This window comes from Solea senegalensis, linkage group LG12 (assembly GCF_019176455.1).
Source record: "Solea senegalensis isolate Sse05_10M linkage group LG12, IFAPA_SoseM_1, whole genome shotgun sequence".
Lineage (NCBI taxonomy): Eukaryota > Metazoa > Chordata > Actinopteri > Pleuronectiformes > Soleidae > Solea > Solea senegalensis.
In genome coordinates, this window is record NC_058032.1 from 5,113,511 (window position 1) to 5,136,428 (window position 22,918).

Genomic DNA, 22,918 nt, shown 5'->3' on the forward strand with positions numbered 1-22,918 from the left:
GATTTACGGGCTGCTTTGGTGAACATTCACCTTGTAATTATCCGAGTTGTTAATGCTGGTATTCACAAACTGACTGTGATTCACAAACTCGTCAGATATTTCCACCAGGGGTCAGCAGAGCACAAAAACAAGAACAAAAAGAAAGGAAACACAAGACTCTCATTTGCCAGATGATCAAGCAAAACTCTCAGTGAATGATAACGCAGCTCTGCGACAGCTGGGTTTTGTTGATAAGCCATAGCGGCCTGTGTTGAGAATATGCACAACTTTGTGTTCACAACTGGTCTCCACTGCCTCCTAGTGGCCAATAAGAATGGATCATTTGTTGCAGGTTTAAAGGTCAAGTGACAGTAGAATCACTTTAAAAATGTGTTTAGTTTTCATAGCCGTAGAATTAGCCTTTTATTTGGATTTTAGGCACGGTCTTTACTGTACAGAGTCCGCCATCTTGTGCCGCCATGTGTCACACATTTACAATATTGAAGTGAAAGCTTACCACACAAATAAAGATGAATGACATGCTTTATGGTATGTAGGGGCCACCGTAGTTCTGTGACTGGCTTGGGAAAACGAGGGGATGAGCGAAAGAGTCCTCCATTTGTTATAAATACCGAAACTTTAAATATTTGCTAGAATATCACCATAATCCCAGTTGAAAGATGTTGAATTTCAGTGTGGGTTTGATCAGTCTTGACAACATAAACACAGAGATAGTTTCTGTGAAAGAAAATGATGCTGAATTTTGTGTGGTCGACTGGTGAGGAATCTCCCAACCAAAAACTTGCCATAAAGAAATCATTGAAATTAAATAATTGTGAGAAACCAGTTTATAAAATGTTTTTTTGGAAATAAGAGGCAGTCAAAAATCTGTTGCTGCCAGTATAGCAACCCCTGACTTGAATAGTATCTCTGGAAAAATAAGGTTCAGGCCCTGGATTTAGCCCCGTCCGCCCACCAACTCCTGAGCTGTTGTCATCGCACCACGCTGCTGACTGCTGCAGCAGCTGACAGCATCTTATCAGCAGCTGCCAATTACAACATGGGAATCTTATCAGCAGCAGCCAATTAGAACCAGGGGAGTTGCTGTGAGGAGATGTCAACAGCTGAGTGAACTTGCCCGCGCTCTTATCTGGCTCCGCCTCTTCATCGAGGCAGCTTTCTTTGAATCCACCGTCACAGTAATGATTACCAATGCAATACTGTGACAAGAAGGGCTGGAGGTTCAGCGAGGTCTTAAAAGAGCAAGGCTCTCAGATATTTCCCACACTTCCAGAAAACTGCAATATTTAAGTGTGTTTTTGACAGCGTGGAGAAACAAGAAGCTGACAAAATTCTTTCATTATTCACTCTGCACCAGCCGGGAGTGTGCTCAAGCTGAATGCGTAAGCTTACACAGGGTATTAAATACTAAATCAAAAAAACAAAGAAGTGTGGCACACAACGCATTTAGCTTCTGAGACAGATTGCCATGTAAGAGATAGAGAGATTACTTTCTGTTTATCACAGTCCTTGACATGGGTGACAGGTAGGATGCATTATTTCCACTTAGAAACATCTGTTCACCAATCTCTGCCGAGAAATCGATGACACACCTCGGCTTTCCCACCGCAGCTGACGACCCGTAAACAGAACCAATGCATTGTGTCTTTCTATTGACGAAGTGGGCTCGCTTGATTCTTCCTTGCCTTGATAATGATTTCAAATTGCAAATTTTACCCAAAGGTTCCATTTCGCCCTTCGTCTAATGGTCACGTTGAGAATTGGTGTTTTCTTAACCGTCGCCAAACATGTACACAACATAATTTGATTATAGTGAGGGTTTGTGGGGCAGTTCAACAATTATTGAGACAGTTGTTTTCTTTCAATATTGACTCCTTGCTGCTGTTGTTGTTGTACTTGGTATTTTATGGCGGTTTGCATCCATAGCATCGCATTATTGCCTACTTCTTCACCCTCCTATGTCAATTATTTTCCTTCTTGTCTGGGTTTGTGTAGGGAACAGAATTAAGCTGGTACTTGATTTTAAATCTTACCAACGCAATCAATATCGCATCGTAAACCAAGAGAAATGAGAGGGGAGGGTGACAACACAAGGGGGGGCTTTAATGCTGTTACAATGTCCTTGAGTGTTGACAGGCTAATTTCTGTCACATGTCATCATCACCCAACAACAGCAATGGTCCGTCTGACCTTTAAGACTGTACACAAGTGTCCGCCACAGAAGCAAAGAGCATTGAACGAATCACGGTCTAGTGCGTTTGTCCAAAGAGGCTTTTAAGAATGGAGGTCAGTGCAGTTATTTCAGTGGTTCGTCTTTTCTCTAATGGAGTAATGGTTGACTAGAGGCATGAGAGATACCTGCAGTCAGAGCAACATAGAGCATATGGCACACAAATGCATCCAATGTCTAGTGAACCCAACTTTTCCCTGGCTTGGAAGGCTGCAACACTACGGCAAAGACAATTTCCACCGGATACTCTGGTGTTCTGTGGTTAACTGGCAAACCCCAGTTCTATGGTCCGTGTATATCAACGGAAAGACGATCCAACTTTTTCTTTATTTAAAAAGCTGTAATGTTAATGCACAACATCTACAGTCGGTCTGTGCACCGTCTACATGTTAACTGAGACCTTCGGTAGATCATTATTTACAGAGCCAGGCTGAACAGGCTTGTATCGCAAACAGAGTTTGTATTGCAGTCATATTTTAGACCAAGAGACATACAGCACATGTCTAGTATGTTTGTTTTTTTTGCCTCTGTGATTGGCTGAAAGATAAGGTCGGTTTCACACAGGACGCGTGTGCGGCACATCTCTTTTACCATTTGGGCGAGGGGCCCCAAACTCAAAATGACCTGGGAGCCAGTGAACTTCTAGGCTGGTCAGGAGGGGGCCGATCAAATTAAATGCATATCTATAAGTGTTTGTTTTGATATGTAGTTGACAAAAAAACACCATATTTATGATGCAAAATGAATCTGTAAATAACAAAAACAGACATTAAATCAAAAATTTAGACAATAGTAATTAAAACACTAGACAAGCTTTTAAATGATTAAATAGGATTAAAATATAACCTAATGTATTATTGTTGTTCATTGTTGGTCATTTTGGGCCGGTTTTCATTATAATTTTAAAATAAATATAGGGCCGCAGGACATCGACTGAGGGGCCGCGAATTTGAGAACCTTGATTTAGGCATTCACATGTATCTTACAATAGAAAATAGACCTATATTTACCGCAAGATTGCAAGCCACCTAGTTATTTCATAATACTTAGCCAGTATAATGACTTTCAAAGGCAAGCTCTTATTGAAGCATAGCAGAAGTTCTACCGAAGCTCCGTGGCAGGTGAGCAGGAGACACAAATCTGGTGTTGACAGTTGCGTGCACGGCGCAGTAGATCAGTGCTGCTGCTGCCGCAACTTGCCACATACTCATCTAGTGTAAAACTGGCCGTACATGCAATCTAAAATGGAGGCATGGACGAATAAGCAAAAAATGAAAGGGAGTGTAAAACAAACAAAGGAAATCATTTTGTTCCACTGGCTTTGACAAATGGCTCAAACACTGTTCCAGTCAATGCCATTACAACAAACTTTGAAATCTAACAACACTAATCATCTGGTGTGCTGACTTCAGATTAAATCCATTAGCCCTTTTTATATAACACCTGAGGAGGAAGTCGAGCCGAGCAGGGGAACATAAAAAGGCTATTAACAAAACCACTGCTGAGTTGATAAAGAAATCATCATCACTTTAGAATACCCTGCAGTCTCTGTGATATACTGTATACGTATACGAACTGACACTTCAAAAAACAGACTTGTTTCTCAGCTTTGTCCTGGAATATTTCACCACCATTGTCTACTTGAGCCATGTCCTTTTCTTTTTTCTATTTCTTTTTTATAAAACAACAGATCTATGCAGTATTATTAACCTAATTGAACAGCTTCGGACACTTTTTCATGTGTCAAAGTTGACATCTTTGCTATTGGTCTTAAAAATGTTGTTCAAGTTTTTTTGTTTGGTTGTTTAAGGTACTGAAATTATGAAGTGGAGAGCACCATTGTAGCTTCTTAAAGGAATACTTCCCCAATATGCATTTAGCTTTGTATTACTAGAATAGGGGTAGTAGAAAAATTGTGCTTCCAAGTTTCCCCTGAGTTGAGAAATATCTCCATTTCTTTCTTTGTTACGTGCCCACCAGTGACACTTGGTCCTGTTAGTGTAATTGCTAGCAAATATGGCGGACACTGTTTACATTCTGGGAATGAGGTCCCGCCCCCCCCCTACGAGTGGGTCTAAAAAGTGCGGAATTAGCAGTTTCAAGCCAAGTGTCACTGGTGAGCACCTAACAAAAAAAAGAATAAAGATATTTCTCGACTCAGAGGAAACTGAGGTTGGGAAGCACAGTGTTTCCCTATTCTAGTAATACAAAGCTAAATGCAAATCGGTGAAGTATTCCTTTAAAGAATAAGCTCACCTAATAAAACATATTCACTGATTTTCCTCACAGTACCATAGCCTTTGCCACCTGGAAAATGACATTTGTTGAACGCCACACTCTCCAGCATCAAAGTTGTTTTTCGTTGCAGGGACACAGGAGGTGCTGCCTTGTCTGGTAAGTTTGTGCCACTTTGGTAGTAAATCAGCAGTCAATTAACCACTGCGTAGTAGTGTGATGTAAAATCACTGATTTTCTCTTTGGACTAAGATGTGGTAAAGTAAGCAGCTAACAAACTTGAGTTTACAGCCAGAAAAAGTGAGAAAAAGCAGAAAAAACATATGCTTGCGAGATATTTTAGACTTCAGCAGGTGGAGCTTTTATTAGGTGATTATTTTAAGTGGCTAAAAATCTGTTTATCATTCTGTCCCTGTGGACAACCACGTTAAAAGTGAGAGTGAGAATGAAACAGCGGAACATGGAGTGGGACACTGGCCGAGGTCAGTGTTGATCATTTGTCAATCCCTCGTATAGCAACGCTTCAAAAAACCGAGCTGGTCCTTTAATCTACAAATAACTCACTGAGGTTTGAGATAATCAGGCCACACTTGTCCTGTTTTAAAAAATGACCTTCAAACATTGCCTTCTATCAGAGAAGAGAAGAAAGGTGTTGCTGCACAAAAAGAAAGGAAGAAAAAAAACCCACAGCCAGATCCAGAGCAGTGCAAGTCGTCATTACAGAAGGGACTTGTTTGACATATAATTAGAAGTGGCTGTCTTTCTTGCTTGTCATGGAGATTCGGTGAGGGAAAAATAGGCAAGAAAAAGAGACGCAAGAACTACTGGAGCAGACTTCCTGCCCTTTACAATATGGCTTAGACAAAGAACAGGTACGTCTGTGTGTGGCCAGGATGAGCGCGACAACGATGCTCATTAACAAAAGGATGTCAAAGAAATATAAACGTGATTAAAGACAATAAAGATAAAACAATTGTTTTATTTTTCAAGATTCCTTTTGTGGCGTGGAACCCAAAACCAGAAGATGCATAGTAGATGAAGACTCGCTCAGGCTTTGACAGAGGTGCCGTTCACCCTGGTATGAGTTGACGTACCATCAAAATAGTCTTGGAGACAGTATTTGAAGGCTGAAATTGTGTCACTTTAAAATCACTAAAATGGACAAAACAAGTATTTGACAAATAGGACATCAATTTAGGCGCAGGAAAATTGCGATGATCATTTCCTGATAGAGCTGTCACTTTTTATTTGAAATAAGATATTATTTCGACATGGGACGGTTGATTTCCTACCGTATCATACGACAGTGTCAGCTGCAGGCGGAGCAGCGACAACATGTTAGAGATGCAAGTCTATAATACTTGAGGGGAAGCTTCTCTGTCTGGAGATAGCACCCTCTGCTCTTTTTTTTCCCCCACAATATGACAATATTCCAAACACTTCTTTATTTCATTTGAAGTACACGGCCTTTCTCTTGACAGGAAATGTGGCATATCAAGTGAAGTTTTGCTTTCTTACATTCCGTGTGCGTTTCTCTTCAAAAGAGTCAGGGAACGGGGGGGTGAGCCGCGGTGCTGCTGCTCTCCCATGACATATTAGGGTTCAGAGCCTTTGTTCAGATGTAATTCAACTTTTTTTAAAAAACTGTACTGTGTCTAGTTTCTGTACCACCTCTCTCTGACGTTGTGTATTCTGTAGCCTGGCGTGGCATTCAGATTAACTACTTCTTTTCTGAAGAGCAGCGACATTAAGAAACATAAAAAATGGTGTTCCTCGAAAAAAGAAACACTGCAATAGCACTCACCTGCAGAGCAGAAACATTGGCTCTGTTTATTGGTCAGACCCTGTTTAATCTTCTCTTACACTGGTGTTATAACTACATTAGGGAGCAAACTGTGGAAGGAGCTGCTCACAGCATCTGTCCCCCATGGTCTGTATCCTGTGATAATGGCAGCTTAAAAGTTAAGCTGGCATTAGCTGCCGTTCTCCCAGCTGACAGATAATTTCTACACCTGGCAACTCCGGCGATTTACAACACGCGTGTTTGTGTTCGTTCTGAGGTGAGCTTCCTGTCAAACTGACAGTGTTGCCGCTACATTTCCTCAGTAAACAAGTTAACAATTGATCATTTATTTATCTTTAAGTGTGTCACTTCCACCGTCTGGACCCGAGCAGGGCCAACCCTGATTTGAACCTGGCCCAAATCTCATTCAATTTGAAGTGTCGCCAAATCGCCTTGGTCGTGTGGCGAGCTGCAGAAGTTGAAACATGTCCAAACTTTCCAAGCATCCGCCAATCAAATCACGCTACACAAATGTTCCAGCACAGGTGGTATCCACACAAATGTTTAATGCTTAGCTCTCAAAGCCCAGACAGAGCTATCGTAAAGGTGGATCTCCCCAAAACATCGGTACCCAACTATGGCAGTATCATTACTTTAGCAACAAAAGGAAAAAATAGATCAAAATAGATATTTTCTAGTATATATGTATAGTACACGTGCAGTGGCCTATAGTGAGGGGTGTTGAAATTGGACGGCAGCGTGATAAAGAGGAGGAGAGACAGCGGAGACGTCCAGCACTAATGTCAGGCAGTGAAAAGCAGCTGGTGTGGATCAGTTAACCTGGCTGGACACTGAGAGCGAACACAGAGGGATAGAGTGTTGGATGGAGAGTGATGTGTCGAAGAAAAGAGAGACCACTGTGTCCACAGTGAGCAGCGCTGCACGGAATACCAATGGCAGGTACGCATCGCAATCCCTTGCTAGTTTCCCAACTGAGGAATTCAAAACGTGCCGAGTTCCCTTTGAGTAACGCCGACGTGCCACCGCACACATGCCGGCTCTTCCACTTGATGCAAGCAGAGCGGCTGTGTCCACAGCTTCCATGAGGGTGACGACAACAAGAGGCATGGCTGCCATGACAGCAATTTAGGGTATGTCAACGTGGCTAACACCTCAATATCCAAACAACTTCCATGTCTGTTAAATATAACATGAGCTCTTTAAAAATCGGTTACAAAAGATGAACTCATACACAATCAGGACGAGTAGTAGTTTATATTATTGATGAATTGAGTAGACCTTCTAAGATAGGAGCATAAATGCATCTAACAAAGTTGTAAATTCAATCAATCTCTGCATGAGAATCAAAGACAACAGTGGTGATTTGGGGACTCAACTCTGCTTATTTGTAAAACTAGTCACCGGGGCATATCCTGATTAGAGATCAAAGAGTTCATAATGATAACCAAAAACAAATAGAATAGAAGAATAGAAATATAAAATACAGCTAGAAGGCATCTTATTTGGCCTTGTCTCTAACGCTGGAGGCTGAAGAGGAAACAAATCTTCCCTTCGTTGCTGTGCCTGAAGAAAGATAATAATGAGAGACAGACGAAGACCACTTTGATCAAGCAGAAAACTAAAGAAAAGGTGAACATTTATTATTATATTATTTATATTTAGAGCTTGAGCCTTGCTTGAGGCCTCACCATTAGCTTTAGGGCGAGTCTTCAGCTTCAGAGGGAGCAAAGCAGACCAGAGTGCTTTGTTGCACTGTGAATAATTTAGATCTCTCATGTTTGTACGCTTTACAAAATGGGGGGCAAAGTGGCACCAGATCTCCGACCACTGCGGCATACAGAAAACTGACGAAGGAGCAAAGCCTTGCTTGATGTTCATCGGGTCATAGAAGGAGAATATAACACAAAGGCCTGATCTGGTTTGATTTAAACAATTATACTGTAGCTAAGACTGTTCTAAACACTCGAGCAGGACTGATGTGCCTATGCAAGCACAACATTTCATCTCTCCCACAGCAGCAGTGGAGACAAGTGGACTGTTGTGTTCTGACTGAGGCAGGGAATCCCACATGAATAAGGAGAGGCGGGCCCCACTGTAGCCTGTCATGCATTTCAATCACTATTCTCTCCGGGCGCGTCGCGCTCGCACTCTGCAGGTGATTTAGTAGCGCCCAGCCGCTCCATCCAAACTAAATACTTGAGAATCATGACACCATTAAATGTTGGCCCACCCCACCATTCATGTCTGCATGCATCCTGGTGGGATAATGTTTTCATTTTTTAACTTCACACTGTCGTCCTCGCCGTCCATCAGCATCACTCTAAATCGTCCGCGTCACAGTGAGGCCTCAAGACTGACATCCACCAACCGTAGGTCCAACCCCAGCCTCGGCACACAGCAATCAGGACGCTGTGCACCCTCTCTCTCACACACGTGTGCACACACACACATCTCATCTCAGGGACATTGACATGACTATATATCTCAATGGAGTGTCATCTCTGACAGCTTGAGTAGCCCATTACATTTATTTACCTTCCAACAGCTCTGTCTGCTGGTAGCAGGTCAGAGACATCACATTATAATTCCTCATGCTCAAATCCATTAGTTCCCCCCCCCAAAAAAAAATATAGAAAAGCAACAAAAAGGGAAATACTGGTACATGCAATATTGGAAACCTTTATACAACACCTCCTCGCATTCAGTTCATTCCGGGGTGTTTTGTACAGATGCTCTGCACAGTGGTACGACTAAAAAAGCTTGAGTGAAAAGATGCTGAAAATGGTTTCAGGAACACAAACCTGCGCCACAAACAAGGTCGATGAGGACGCTTTTTTTTTTGCGTCATAGCTGTCACATGTAACAGTAGAGTTGAAAACATGCATGGTAATAATAAAAAAAATAATAATAATAATAATAATAATAATGATAAAAGCACTGTAGATGATGGAATTATCTGGATGACCTTGTTTCTTTTTTGCCATGTGTGTGACTATTTTGTCTAATTCAGGCGACATTTACATGAAAAAAACAAATATTAATTTTCTCCTCTTCATGTAAAATTACAATTTCAGAGCTTGTGTTTTTTTTTTATAACATAATTACTTGTGAAAACATCACTATGACTAAAACTCTACTTGATTCACCGACACGGAAGTACGCATCACTGCTAAATTACATGTCGACACATAGGTGGACGTGCTCACGCGCGAGCACACACAACTGCTACGTCTCGCACTTTAACCACAAGCCTCAGCGTCTCAGACTTGCTTTTAATAACGGCGAGACGCAGCCACTAAATCTACAGCAGCGCCCAAAGCGTCATTATGCTGTTAAATGGAAACCTGGCGTAATGGTTTGATGAGTTTTTCTTTTCTTTTTTTTTTTTATTTTTGTACAAGCATTTTGTCTGTACTCTCACAACAGAATCACATGCAGAAATCATTTACACGTTAAAATACACGAACAACGGCACACGACACACTTTTCTAAGCCTTGAGGAGAAATACGCTCATTTTAGTGAGAAACGCTGACTTTAAATAAAAGTGGCTTTGTTTACCATTTAGGCCTCAGGGGACTTTTAAATGTTTTCATCCCCATTATCATATTTTCCTGCTGGGATGAAATAATTAGAATCCAAATAATGTCGTGCTACTGCATGTTGTGATGTCTAAGCCGCTCCCCCACATGTAAAAACATGTATTCTTGTCCCCCCAGATATTAACCTTCCTCTTTAAGAATCAATAGCATTTTATTAAACACATCTTTCTCCAGTTTCTCACCAAAGGTTAACGCACAAAAGATTGGATTGGCGAGAGAGCAATTTTCTTTTCTTTTTCTTGGCGCCGGCAGTGAACTGGCCTTTGTATTAAAATGAATTAACCGTTTTTCCATCAGAGGGAAAACGCGAGAGTGATGCGACGTATTAAACGCCGGTGTCACGATAAAGCTTGAATCATTTATCCTTCAAAGAGCCGTTTGACATAAACAAAGTTACAGAGAGTCTTCAGTGGGGGCTGCTCTCAGGGTTAAGTGACGCCTGTCCTTCTTTCACGTATGTTCAGACTCATGTAATCACATTTCCTCCAGGTGCTCTCACTCTTTAGATAGATTTATTAGTGCTTATTATTCTGCCCTCTCACTGACCCAATGTACTCTGTGACGTTACTTATACGGGTTCTTTTACAGGTTACATCTGTGGGACTCTTCCTTCTCGGGCCTGTCTCTAATTCATCATAATTAATTCTATCTTTTTGAGCTTACATAGCTTTTTCTCCTTTATGATTGTTGTAAAGCGTTGTTCTGTTTCAGAGTGTAAATTATGCCCCAACTTTGATCATGCCCATTATCGTTAGTGTCACATTAACATAACAGATGATAACGAATGAAAGAGAGCGACATCCAACGGGCATTTCTATTCGTTGGAAGAGTGGGGGAAAAAAAATTGCTGCACTTAAAAAATGAGATGGAGTACAAAATATTACTCTCTTGACCACCTGCAGCTTTAACACAGCAGGACTGGAGGAGGGGGGAGGGGGAGGGGCATTAAAAATCCATGCGGTGTGTCTGCTGCTGTGTTTTAAACGACAGCGAGAGAGAGAGAGTGGGTGAAGGTAAATACACAAAACTAAGATTAAGAGCAAAGATGGCAAAGGGCAGAGCTGCAACTAACCATTATCTTCATAATCGATTCATCTATTGATCGTTTGGTCCATAAAATATCAGGAAACCTTAAAAAATGTTAATCGGTGTTCATCAAACCTGGAAATGATGATGTTCTCAAATGAACTGTTTTGTCCACAAAGCAAAAGATTCTTTGTGATCCAGACCAAAGAATTACAAAATATTCACATTTAAGAAGTAAACCAAAAAATCTTACACACTTGGAGAAGAAGGAGGTGAGCAGGGGGAGCCGTCTGTTTGTTACCACTGGCAGCCTCATAATCGTTAAGCTGTTACTACAGTATATCTTACACAGTGGACCTTTAAAGGTCCTTAAAAATAATATAAGAACAAGGTGTTATTCCTTCTGAAATGACTTGAAAACCGACCCACCGGATCAATCAGGCGGTTTGCTGATCGCCTTCTTAAGCTCTTAGTTATTTTAAGGAAACGGAGGTGTGTAATGGAACGATCACACAGAAGCAAGTTGGATTATCAAACACTCAATCAACACGGCTTTTAATGAGTTCACGCTCCGTCGAAAAAGCTCAAAGACCCGACTTTGACTGGAGACAATCGGAATCAGACCCGGATTAGCCGGCAAATCCACGTCTCCCGCTGAGCTCCAGCTCCACAAATCACCCGAGAAGGGTCATGACAGACCAATTCAATACCGAATTTTTGATCAGAGTGAGATTTACAAAAGGCATATACTGTAGGTCTAATCAGAGATGTTAATGATTCATCTTTAGTCCATTAATTGTCGTTAAGAATTCATCCAAACTTCCCTGGACCTCACATACAAATACTGCGTAGTTATGACTTCAAGCAGCAGAGGGCGCACATCAACCAAAGTGCACAGACTTAGCGACTTTTTTTTAGCGAGTATTCAGACCCTTTCTTTTAAAAAAAAGTGACTACAGACAAACCTAGCGACTTTTTTCTGGCGTTATTGGAGACTTTTCGAGACATGAAGAAAACACGTATCGCTTTACTTCTCAATGAGCACCGGGTAAAGCCGTGGGTCCATCCCTCCCGTCCCCAAACACTAGCTGATCCACAAATGTAAAATTATCTTTGCCTAAAATAAATCACCGCACTAAAAAACTAAAAACACCAAAAGAAAAAAACCCCTAAGTAACTCCGCCAGAGTGTCACTTTTCTTGGTGCCAAGCCCGGATAAAGGAGGAGGTTTGGAATTGTGACATAAAAAAAACGCCCAATAATCGACAGTTAAGTTCATTTGCATTTCTAAACATATTTACGGTGTTTATTTTAAACCCACGTTTTGTGGGACAGAGGACCGTGCAGCAACAGACGTGATGTTAGTAGCTTGTGAATCACTACTTTTCAAATGCATCTAACAAGCACTAAAACTGAAGTTTAGTCATCCGTATCAATTGAGCGTGCATTTCTATAATTTAATAGCCACTTATAGAAGTAGTTTCATAACTGTTTTGGCAGGTCACAGGATGAGGAGCAACATCAGCGGCGACATCTACCTCCTGAGAGTGAAAACCACTTAAATCATTTGAGAAGTTGCCATTTATTCTGCAAATTGCCATAGTTTTAATATAATTAAGAGTTTTGTGTGTTGGTGGTTTGCCGCTGAAACCTGTGGGCCTCTGAGTCTCACTCAATAATAAATAAAAGGTCATTTAAAATAAAAAAAACAAACAACAACAGACGAGTTAAGCATCATAACTGATGTGTTTAAGTTTTCCTGAAACCTAAACCAGTGTGCGATTATTCTCACCGCCCCCGAGCGGTATGCACCTGACATGTGTATGATAAAACACAGAGGCAGCTTTGTGCAAACAAAGTGCTCCATGAGTTGCCGGGCAAAACATCCTGTCGCAGAATTTATTTGCCCAAAATAAAGAAGTTCTTTGACATTACAACAAGAGGCCATTTTAAACGTTGTGCATTATTTAATAGTGGAGAAACAGTCAGGCCATTTTTCAGACGTACAAGTTACTATCCTTGCTATGTCAATGACGCAGAGAGAGAATGTGATCGCCTGTCCTCCCGTAAGACAAACTATAATTATACCTTTCCGATGCACTTTACCTTTAAGGATTTCTGACAGGCTCGTCTCTGCATACGCACACCTCTACATGTTACGTTGTCGACACACTTTTCATGAGTTTCTTTGCCTCGCCTAATGTTGTGTAAACATGACGACAGAAGGACACATCACTTATTCTGTCTTTGAGCTCTGACAGAGGGAGAAACCTACAAGACTGTGGCGACGTGTGGTGGTTTTACTGAAATGATGTTATGACAGTAGGCTGCGGCACTTTGGAAGCTGTCGCTGGTAAATGTGACAAGTGAGAAGTGAAAATTTGAATCTAAAAAAACCTGGAAAAGAAAACACACCGCATGCCATCCGAAATGTATTTCCACCTGCCGTACATCTCTGGAATTAGATTTGTGAACGCTTTTCACCAAGCAAACAACACTTGATGTCGAAGGGGAACGCTTGGGGAACGAGTTCCAGACGGTCAGCAACTCCAAGCCCGTTACTACGTCCGGTTCCATTGAGCCGTCGCTCCAAAACTCAGTAGCCAATCAGCAGGCAACTTCCTAAGGCCCGCCCACAAGTAAAAGAACAAACTAAACGATCAAGTTTTTAATCATTTCTTTGTAATATGGAGCAAAGAAACCAGAAAACAGTCCCATTTAAGCAGCGAAAATAATCAGAAATCTTGTTTTAATCGTGAAAAAAAAGCTTTAAACTGACTAATTTAGTTAGAAATCTAATAATAATCAATTAATTGAGTAATTGTTTCAATTCCAGTCCACAGCACTCTTTATATAATAACATCAAAAGGCAACAATACCATATTCTTTTCCTTATAAGAGTATTTACTCAAGGGCATAAAGCCAACAGTTAACTACTGTAACAAGTAATCCTGCATTAATCATTTAAACTCAATCTGAACTAATGTAAAATGTCCCCAAAACATACACTAACAATTATTCGAAATGTATTCACAACCCAAATATCCAACCCGCGTTAAAATATAAAGAACTGTGAGGGCACAAATCCAACAACGTTATAATGCTGTTGGAACAAAAATGAAATTGCAATAATTACCATTGTTTCATTGCCAACTTCTAGTTCACACTATGGGAGTTTCTGATTGTTTCTGTAATTAGTATTACTGTTACTGAGGAAATGTTATTAAAAAGCTCTCTAAACATCCACGGCAGAGACGAGCTGCGGTGTCTGAATCATCCGTCAAGAGACGTCACATAATAGGGAGCTAAAAAAAAAAAGGGTGTCAGAGAAAGTGTCAAAGAATGTGTGGCGTGAATATTTTTTTTTTACATCTTGTTATCAAAAGTCGACTATTCAAATCATTCTTCACTCAAGTTTAACTTTCCAGGAAGTAGAAGGTGAGGTTTTAGGAAATAATACCCGGTGAGATTGTTTCTCTGACGGGTCAGCGAGACATGACACCTCAGCGCGGTCACTGTGCTACTCGGTGGCTCGAGATATTCCTTTGGCTCTGCTCTCTAAGTCGCCGTTAGTCGCGATAGTCATTTCCCCTTGAAAGCCTCCACCGCACGCGTCATCTTCTCGTCTCTGAAACGTCTCGCTGTGGACTCCACATGCAAGTGTTTTTTTTTTTATTCATCTTTTTCACACCTTTCACTATTTCCTACGCGCGGTCTCAATTTCACAGATTGTGTGTCACTGTAACTCCGTCAGTTATTTCGTGTGACAAAATCACCAATGACGCATTGTCTCATTATCTTAACGTGGTCAGTGCCTGAAGACGACGGAATCAAAATATGAAGTTACAAGGAATGAAAGGAAAGTTGAATAGATGATTAGGGATTAATCCACTGTAATTAGTGTTGCCCAGGAAAGCGGAGAACATGGAACACCTCTCTGTGTTAAGGGCCATTCGTCCTATTACTTATGAAGCGATTAATTAGTCAGCACTTCTTTTTTAATTCTTTAATTAGAAAGTCCTTCTCTAATTTGACACATTACCAGGGCAACGCGCTGCTAAATTAGATAGCGGCTTCATTATGCACATGAAACACAAGCACACAGACACTTGTCCCTCAGCGTGCGACAGGTCGGTGTGTGCGCGCGAGGAAGCTGAGGGCAGGCTGCAGTTGTGACTGGCAGGTCGTCGTTGGCACGGTAACAGACAATCTCAGCAGAGCCATTGCGGCCGCCTGACCTCCAAACCTGTCAGAGCCTCAGGACATGGCAGGCTAATCAAAAACAACAAGGACTGAATGAAACGGTTTGCCGCCCCTCTACACTGCTACCAAGTAATAGGACTATGCAACAATTCCCATTACAGCCATTTGATGTTGGTAGAAAGGTAAGAAACTCTACCTGGAGGCAGGATGGTCCTCTTCCTCTTCTTGCTCGTCTCAGCTGTGTTTTCCAGAGGAGGACACTCCACCAGAGGCCCGCTGGAACTGTTGAACTGGAGAGGGTCGTTGCTGGTAGCTGGGTCAAAGGGCAGAGCGTTGAGTCCTGCAAGACACGGATGACACAGAGCGCTTAAATATACATCGCAAACGAAGCAACAGTTCCCGATTCACGGCATCTCGCTCTTTCAGGTCGGCGGCTGTGTAGAGGAACACGGCTGTACAACAATGAGAACAACAAAAACAACCAACGTGTTTTCTCAAAGACATTGTAACAAAACAAAACATGCCGCAGCGGGCTATAATACCTTTAATTTTCAGGTCATTTTAAGTGCACAACAGAAAGTGAAAGATCTCCGACACCCGGCTCTAGTCTGGGCTACGTCCAGGTGTGCTTCTCACCTGATCTACTCGTCCGAAACCACCAAAGCTCAGTGATGGATTCCATGGCATCGCCTCCAACCCCGGGTACACCCCCCCACCCGACTCGTCCGTTGCCACACTCAGAACTTCTAACCCACAGGTGTCAAACTGGCAGCCCACAGGCCATAGGCGGCCCCCCAATCGATTACATGCAGCTGCCACCCCCCGCCCCCACTTTGATATCATGTTATAACAAAAACTGTGTAGCTGAGACACAGCTGCCAGCGAGGTGATAAGAATATAGACGGAATATAATATATGTTTTTATAACAGTAATAAGAAGATATTTGGTCATAATTATCACATTATTAAATGTATGCCATTTTAAGTAAATGTCTCTGTTTCTGATATTAATAGATGCATTTTACATCATGAATAGTATTACGAAGTATACAGTACGTGTGATGCAATATTGTGTTTTAATTTTTAAGCTTGTGCTACAGAAAAGTTGACTTTTAGTTCTCTAGACCGGCCGCCTCTTGACCAGAATAGACGGTCATTGCCCCCGCCGCCCTCCTCATGCCGACCGGGTACCCAACTCTCAATTAAATCAGAGAGATGGCATTTTATACACAAGCACACACAGAGAGAGAGAGAGCGAGAGGGTAAAAAAAACACGACTTGTTGACTTGTTGACTCCTGACACAATATGTCGACTTGTGCCCTCGACGCGTTTGTCTGTCAACGCCCTAGTTCCAGACCAAAGTGGAAAACAGTGTGGAACATGAAAGAGAGAGGAGAAGTGATTCATTCTCACTTCTGCTTTTCCAGGTGGAACCTGAGAGATTTATTAAAACACACAATCACTGAGGACCTTAAAACCATTTTATTTCAGTGGCACAAATGGAAGTGCACCAGCACGGTTCACTTGAAGCAATAATTGGGATTCAGTACAACTAAACACACAGTATGTCATTTCTGCCGGGGATCACGAGCTCTGGGTCACTTCCTGATTAAGTTACTGATCCTCTTTTTCACATGGTCACTTTATTGTTGTTGTTTTTTAAAAAAACAAACCAACAAACAGCCGACTGACCTTTCTCTCTCCTCGTTATTGAACAGCATGACGACACACGTCACCACAGCCGGTGAATCTCAAAGAGTTTCAAATTGCCATTCATTCTTTTTCACCCAACAAGGCTTTTATTGTGAAATGTTTGCACAAAGAGTGGATGTGTGGCTTCACAGTGGACTCAATGAAGTGCCAGTTTTTTGCTGAGTTCAGAGGAGCGTTCAGAGCGTTTAAAAGTTTATTATTCATGGCGACTTTCAAAGGCAAACCCTATGTGAAGCGCAGCAGCTCCGCAAAGCAGATGGCGTCATTAAAGCGTGATGAATGAAACAGTCCATTAGCTTCAATATAAATATGGATTTCTGTGGATTTATAGTGTTTGAAGACATTTTTTGGCTAATACTAAAAATATACACATTAGTCTCGTCTTTCCTCTCTTCCTCTTCCTCTCTAAAATGTCTTTTTGCTGACGATCAAAGGATGTAAATCTTGAGAAGCACTAACATAAAGGACCTTGGTGTTTTGATGATGATGATGATGATAAAGATTAGGGATGCACCGAAATGAAAACTATTGGCTGCAACCGAAAATCAAGAACTACTCGGCCGAAAATCGAAACCGTAACACAAAAAGAAACAAGAAGGACGGCAAATTCAAAATGGCCGACTTCCTGTTGAGTTGAGGGCGTGGTCCAGCCGGACTTTTTTGTTTGTCTTGGGCTATAACATCTTCCCACCAAGTTTTGTGAAATTCGGTGCAACGTAATCTTGGTGCGTTCCATCCACGTTTCACCTTAGGATAGACCTGAACTCCATGCCAAGTTTCAAGAGATTTTATGCACGTCAACCCCCTCAAAAATGATCCTGTAATCCTGATTCAAGGCACAGTGAGCCTGACTTCTGAATATTTTGTGCATGCAGACATGACGACGACGCATGCACCACTTCCTTCTCTTCCCATCAAGGTCATTTTTTAGCAAGTGAAGGAAATGACAGTATAAATAATATAAAACAAATAAAATAATGATATTTATCTCAGAAGAATGTTTTGGAAATGTAAGAAATCCGACGCTTTATCTTATAACTCGTAAACAGCACAGCATCCTAATCTGATTACTGATGTAACGGTAGATCCAAGCTCAGTTATTCTGTATCATGGAGACACTTTATCAGACAGTTATTTCAGTGGAGGCTATGTTTACCTTCCTCAATACTATTTATCCTCACTGTTAACCTCACAATAACAAAATCAACAGACACATCATCAATATCACACTTGCCTGCATAACCGAAAGAAACAAAACAAACGTGGCAAATGCTCCCAAAGTCTAAATATACAACAAACAACTTGTTTTGGTTTTTTCTCTGCTTAATTACATCAGATTTTTTTTTATTTTTTTTGTCTTTAATCCACACTCGTGTGTTTGTTTATAATTCAGAGCAGGTTCCTGAAGAGACTGTCTACATTCATGAAAAATTCATGGCACTTCTTTGTGCTTAGATTGGTTTTTTCCCTCCATGGCACAACAGATCAGAGGACCCACATTCCCGTGGCTCTGTAAGAGGTTTGACGGCTGCTCATCGGACGGCACTAAAGCTCAAGACCCTGCTTCAACCACAACAACAGTAACATTATTAGGACATTTAATCATAAATCTGCCTGTTCTGAGACTATAAAGTTTGGATACTTGTGTGTTTCCATGTGAGAGAGGAATGAGATGATGGATTTCTGTGTCAAACGGCATGTTCACAATTGGTGGATGTAATCGATCAGTAGCAAGAATGATTGACGGAGAAAATTATAGAAAAAAAAAAGACCAAGACGGCATTCACCATATTCACAACAAAGCTATTACTGTTTTAAGTGCAAATACTGACTTGTCTTTCACTCTTTTTCCTGTCTCAGGAAAGAGGTGAAGTCTGTGGCGACACAGCCGGACAAAGAAGTCCTAAAAACATGACACTTGTGTGGGGTAGATGTGTTAGATTCACCTCACGTACTTGCAACAGCGCCAGTTTAAAACGGATCTAAACTCTCAGCATCAATTTTCTTTTAAGATGCCGATCAACAGACTTCACTCCATCTATGTTCTAAACTCTGTCACCAATGAAGAGCTTTTTCATTTGCTTCAAGACGCAGGCTCGCCTCGCAGTCATGATGATGGGCACGGAGAGAGTTCCCATGAAGGAAAGCAGAGCGACCACGGAAAAAGTGAAGCAGCGCTGCAAACAGCTGACAGGGAAATACCACTTAACCTCAGCAGTTAATGTCGTTACTGCAGTTTTTGCCAAGATCGAGGAGACTTTTTCTCCCTCGTAGAAATCCCACGACCGTTTCTCCTAAGCAGACACTGAGAATAGAATAGAGCACTTCAAACATATGCTATAATAAAGATAAAGGAATGTGTTGTATAGAAATGTGTTTTTTCGACTGTGTTTTGTACCTTTTCTGGCTCTGCGATGATAGCATCACGGACCTCAATAAAACACATTTTGGCTCTACGTTGATATTTTATCTCACGGCAAAAAGTTTAGCCCTCTGGGTTTCGGCTGAGCGGCTATATTTTCAGACAGTCAGAGCACACAGGAGGAATATCAGACTGAAGCCTGTGAGAATGTGTTAACCTGCATATTAACAATGTCTTTGATGGGTCATTGCCATTTTACCCCCTCCCCGCCCCCGTCTCCGGTGCTAGTCTTAGTTCCACATGCTGACGGATTGATTGCATGTTTAAGTTTCAACATCTGGCCAGAGGGAGGACTTCTCGTCAGTGACTATCGCTTCCCATGGGAGGAGGAAAACAAATACCAGGAGGCTGTGGGCAGAGGGACTGCGGAGTAAATGGAGGGAATTTATGGGCTTTGATTAGTCTCAAAAGGCACACAGTAAAAAAAAAAATTTAGCACGTGCCCAAATACACAACAGCATCTGTTGGCAGAGAACGAACCTCGCGAGGAAACGTTTCTCTTCCATGCGCACCACTGCAGCTCCGCGATCGTGACGAGCGCGCGCTCAATCCCCCGTACGTGCCTGACACTCTGTTGGACTTCAAAGACTTTGGAGGTGAAACAAAAAAAAGGAAATACTTACTGCGTATCCATTTCCAGAGACAGGTGCATAGGAAATGAGTGTCTTCAGATGTGCTCGTCTATCTATTCCATTCACTTTATTAGGGACAGATACAGTCACATGAAGAACTGAGATTTAATGCATCACAGCATTTGTAGCTACTGTTTGTGATTTTTCTCAGAATTACAGTCACTCTGATTTGAGAAGGCTCCACCCCCCCCGTCACAGTATCTGCCAGATGAAGCTCCAGTACTGAAATGCCAGATTTATCAATTCTAGCTACAACGGTGCATGGAAGACCTTAGAGGTCACACTGACTGGTGCCATACTGACCTTGACCTTTTGGCTGTTTGGTTTGATCGTTGTCACGCATAATCTCTTGCTCCACACTCAGTTATCAGATGCCGGTTGTGAGCACAGAGCAGAATCCGACAGGTTGTTTTTTCCACTCGCAGATCAAGAGCACGTGCTCGGTTTTACTGTGTGCAGATTTAGAGGCTGACGGGAGAAGGCGTTTATGTGCTGTTGCCACAGGACGGAACGCGAGGTGTGTCACGAATGACAGCGACCCGATCTTACATGGAGAACACATTAACAACATGGCCCGGTAATAGTACAGTGAGTCAGGAAAAGACAGGACCATTAGGGTGTATGATGAGACTCGGTGGGTCATTAATATGCCATTTAAAGGTCAGTATTTGGACCGTGCAGAATATGGAGAAATGTGTGCTACACTTTATGTCACCGTAATATTTGATTTGATTTGATTTGATTAGATTTGAAAGGGACCATGTGCAATTAAAAACATAAATGTCACCATTTGATGCATTACACCAGAGTTAGCCTTGGGCTAATTTACATCTGCAGTCCCGACCTAAAGATAAATACAACACAGATAAAACATCAAATATCACTCAGCAAGTAATGTCATGTAGAAGGACAAATAAATACAGCACAGATAAAACATTTCTATAATCACGACAGGTTGATTAATACGCTTATAGCACTGCAAGATGGAGCAAGTGTTTTGTAAAAAAAAAAAAAAAAAGAGAACAATTAGTTGATTAACTAGTATTCGGGCCACATTGGGGAAAAAAATTGAAAATAAATAATAAAGTCCCGCTTTATTCGCTTTACGACTTTATTCGTGTAAATGTACGACTTTTTTCTCACAGCGATTTCCTCCAAGTCTGCAACTCTCTTCTAAAACAACACGTTAGAATATTACGACTTTATTCTCGAAGTCTGTGGAATTATATTTCCCTAATACTCAGTCATAAGTTTCCTATTGTCTTTTTTTAACATTATTATTATGTATTTAGCCGCCTAAACAGTTCCCTGGCTTCTCAAATGTAAATATTTGCTATGTACGTGACTGGAAACCAGAAACATTAACAGTGCATTGCACATTTTTTTTTAATACACTTTTAAGGCCAAACATTTCCACTCTCTCTCCTCATAAACATAAGAATATTCCTCGATTCGACAGCAGCAACAAAAAGCCTACTACAGCCATCTCTGATGGTACGGGTCAGTTGCACTAATTACAGAGCACAGCGGTAATCAATTTTGCCACAGTGCTGAAAAATGTGCATGAATAAATAATGAGTTTATTTGTCTTTAATAATCATTTCACAGCACAGTGGTCGCTGTGGGAATCAGGTGGCGACCACAGCTTCACCCATTTATGCAAAGAGATGCAGCGATGATTTCACTAACAAGTTTGTATAATTCGGTGATAGTCTTTAATAATCTAACCCTTATATCATCTAATAAACCAAATCGGGCAATATGCATAATGCACAGCGTTAGGGAAATATGCATCAGCATCGCATTACAAGTACAACCTAAAGAGGGAAGACATAGACTAAGCAGAGGACTATTAAACCAAGGAGGCCAAGTAAACCGGTGCACACTCAAGCAGACACAGGGTCAGATGGTGGCACACAACATTAACATATACTCAATCTGAAAAGTAAATTTGCTTCTCAGATTATTCCACTTCATTACTAAACAAAAACTGTCTCTCGCCGAAGTGCATTTCAGCTTCACTGATTTTTAGCATCACACGAATAAGTTCACTCACTCGCCTATCAGCAAAAATCTATGGGATTATTCTTCCAGCTGTGCATGTAACATAAAAAGTCAAGTTCTGTGCCGATCAGCAGCCAGAGGTATTTCAAAGGGTATGGTAGTGTTGTTATGATTAGAGCTGTGCAAAAAAAGGAGAATCTTTCTTGCTTAAAAGAGAGATGATTTTAAATGTTCCTGCACCCATAAAAGGTAACCACTGTGTAGCTTTTATTTTAAAATGCTACCACTTTGTCTTTCACTTCATGGAGCTTTTCCATAATACAGTTGTGCTTTTTTTTCGATGCTAAAATGTGACGCCGACAGACTGCCGGCCACCGATTGGTCAGAGAGCGTCGTCACTGGAAGAGTCATGGGCGCGACGTCCGACACAGGACTCCAACCGAACAATGTCGGACTGTAGATCCGTTAAAAAGACTTAAAATCCTGAAAACATGAGTTAATCTCCGACATTTAGCAATAAATCTCTATAAATTCCAGGAACGCCTGTCTGTGTGTCTGTCTGTCTGTCTGTGTGTCTGTCTGTTATTCGCTTATCTCTCTTCAAACTTGACAGGTGTCTTGCTACGGGCACGAGTAAGTGCAGTGCCAAGTCTGCGTTGTTTGGATAAGTAATGCAAAAGATATTGTTAAATACATCGCACACATTGGCTTTCGCCGCTCTACTGTAGCCACTCCCCCTCTCACTCACACAGCACTGTGGGCTACCTGAGAGGATGAGCATCCGCGGGGTAGAAGCGAGTGCAAGATGTGTGGGTGATTATTATGTCGGTGTGTCAGCATTAAAATGAGTCAGCCAGTTTTGCAACAACACGCAGACAAACGCAGGTATGCAGTGGCTAAGGAACGCCTGTCTGTGTGTCTGTGTGTCTGTCATTCGCATATCTCTCGAAGGTCTAACTGATTTCAAACTTGACAGGTGTCTTGCTACAGACATCAGTGAGTGCAGAGCCAAGCTACCAAACATAGTAGTAGCAATAGTAACAATGAG

The 22,918-nt window shown here is 41.5% G+C and overlaps 1 protein-coding gene across 1 annotated transcript in view; it reads right to left on the minus strand.

The window, feature by feature from the left end:
* Positions 1–22,918, minus strand: part of enox2 (ecto-NOX disulfide-thiol exchanger 2) — a 161,662-nt gene that overhangs the window by 68,482 nt on the left and 70,262 nt on the right. The window contains exon 3 of the mRNA XM_044040264.1: positions 15,295–15,438. Within this exon, the coding sequence (XP_043896199.1) occupies positions 15,295–15,438 (144 nt within the window). The remainder of the gene's footprint in view (positions 1–15,294; positions 15,439–22,918) is intronic.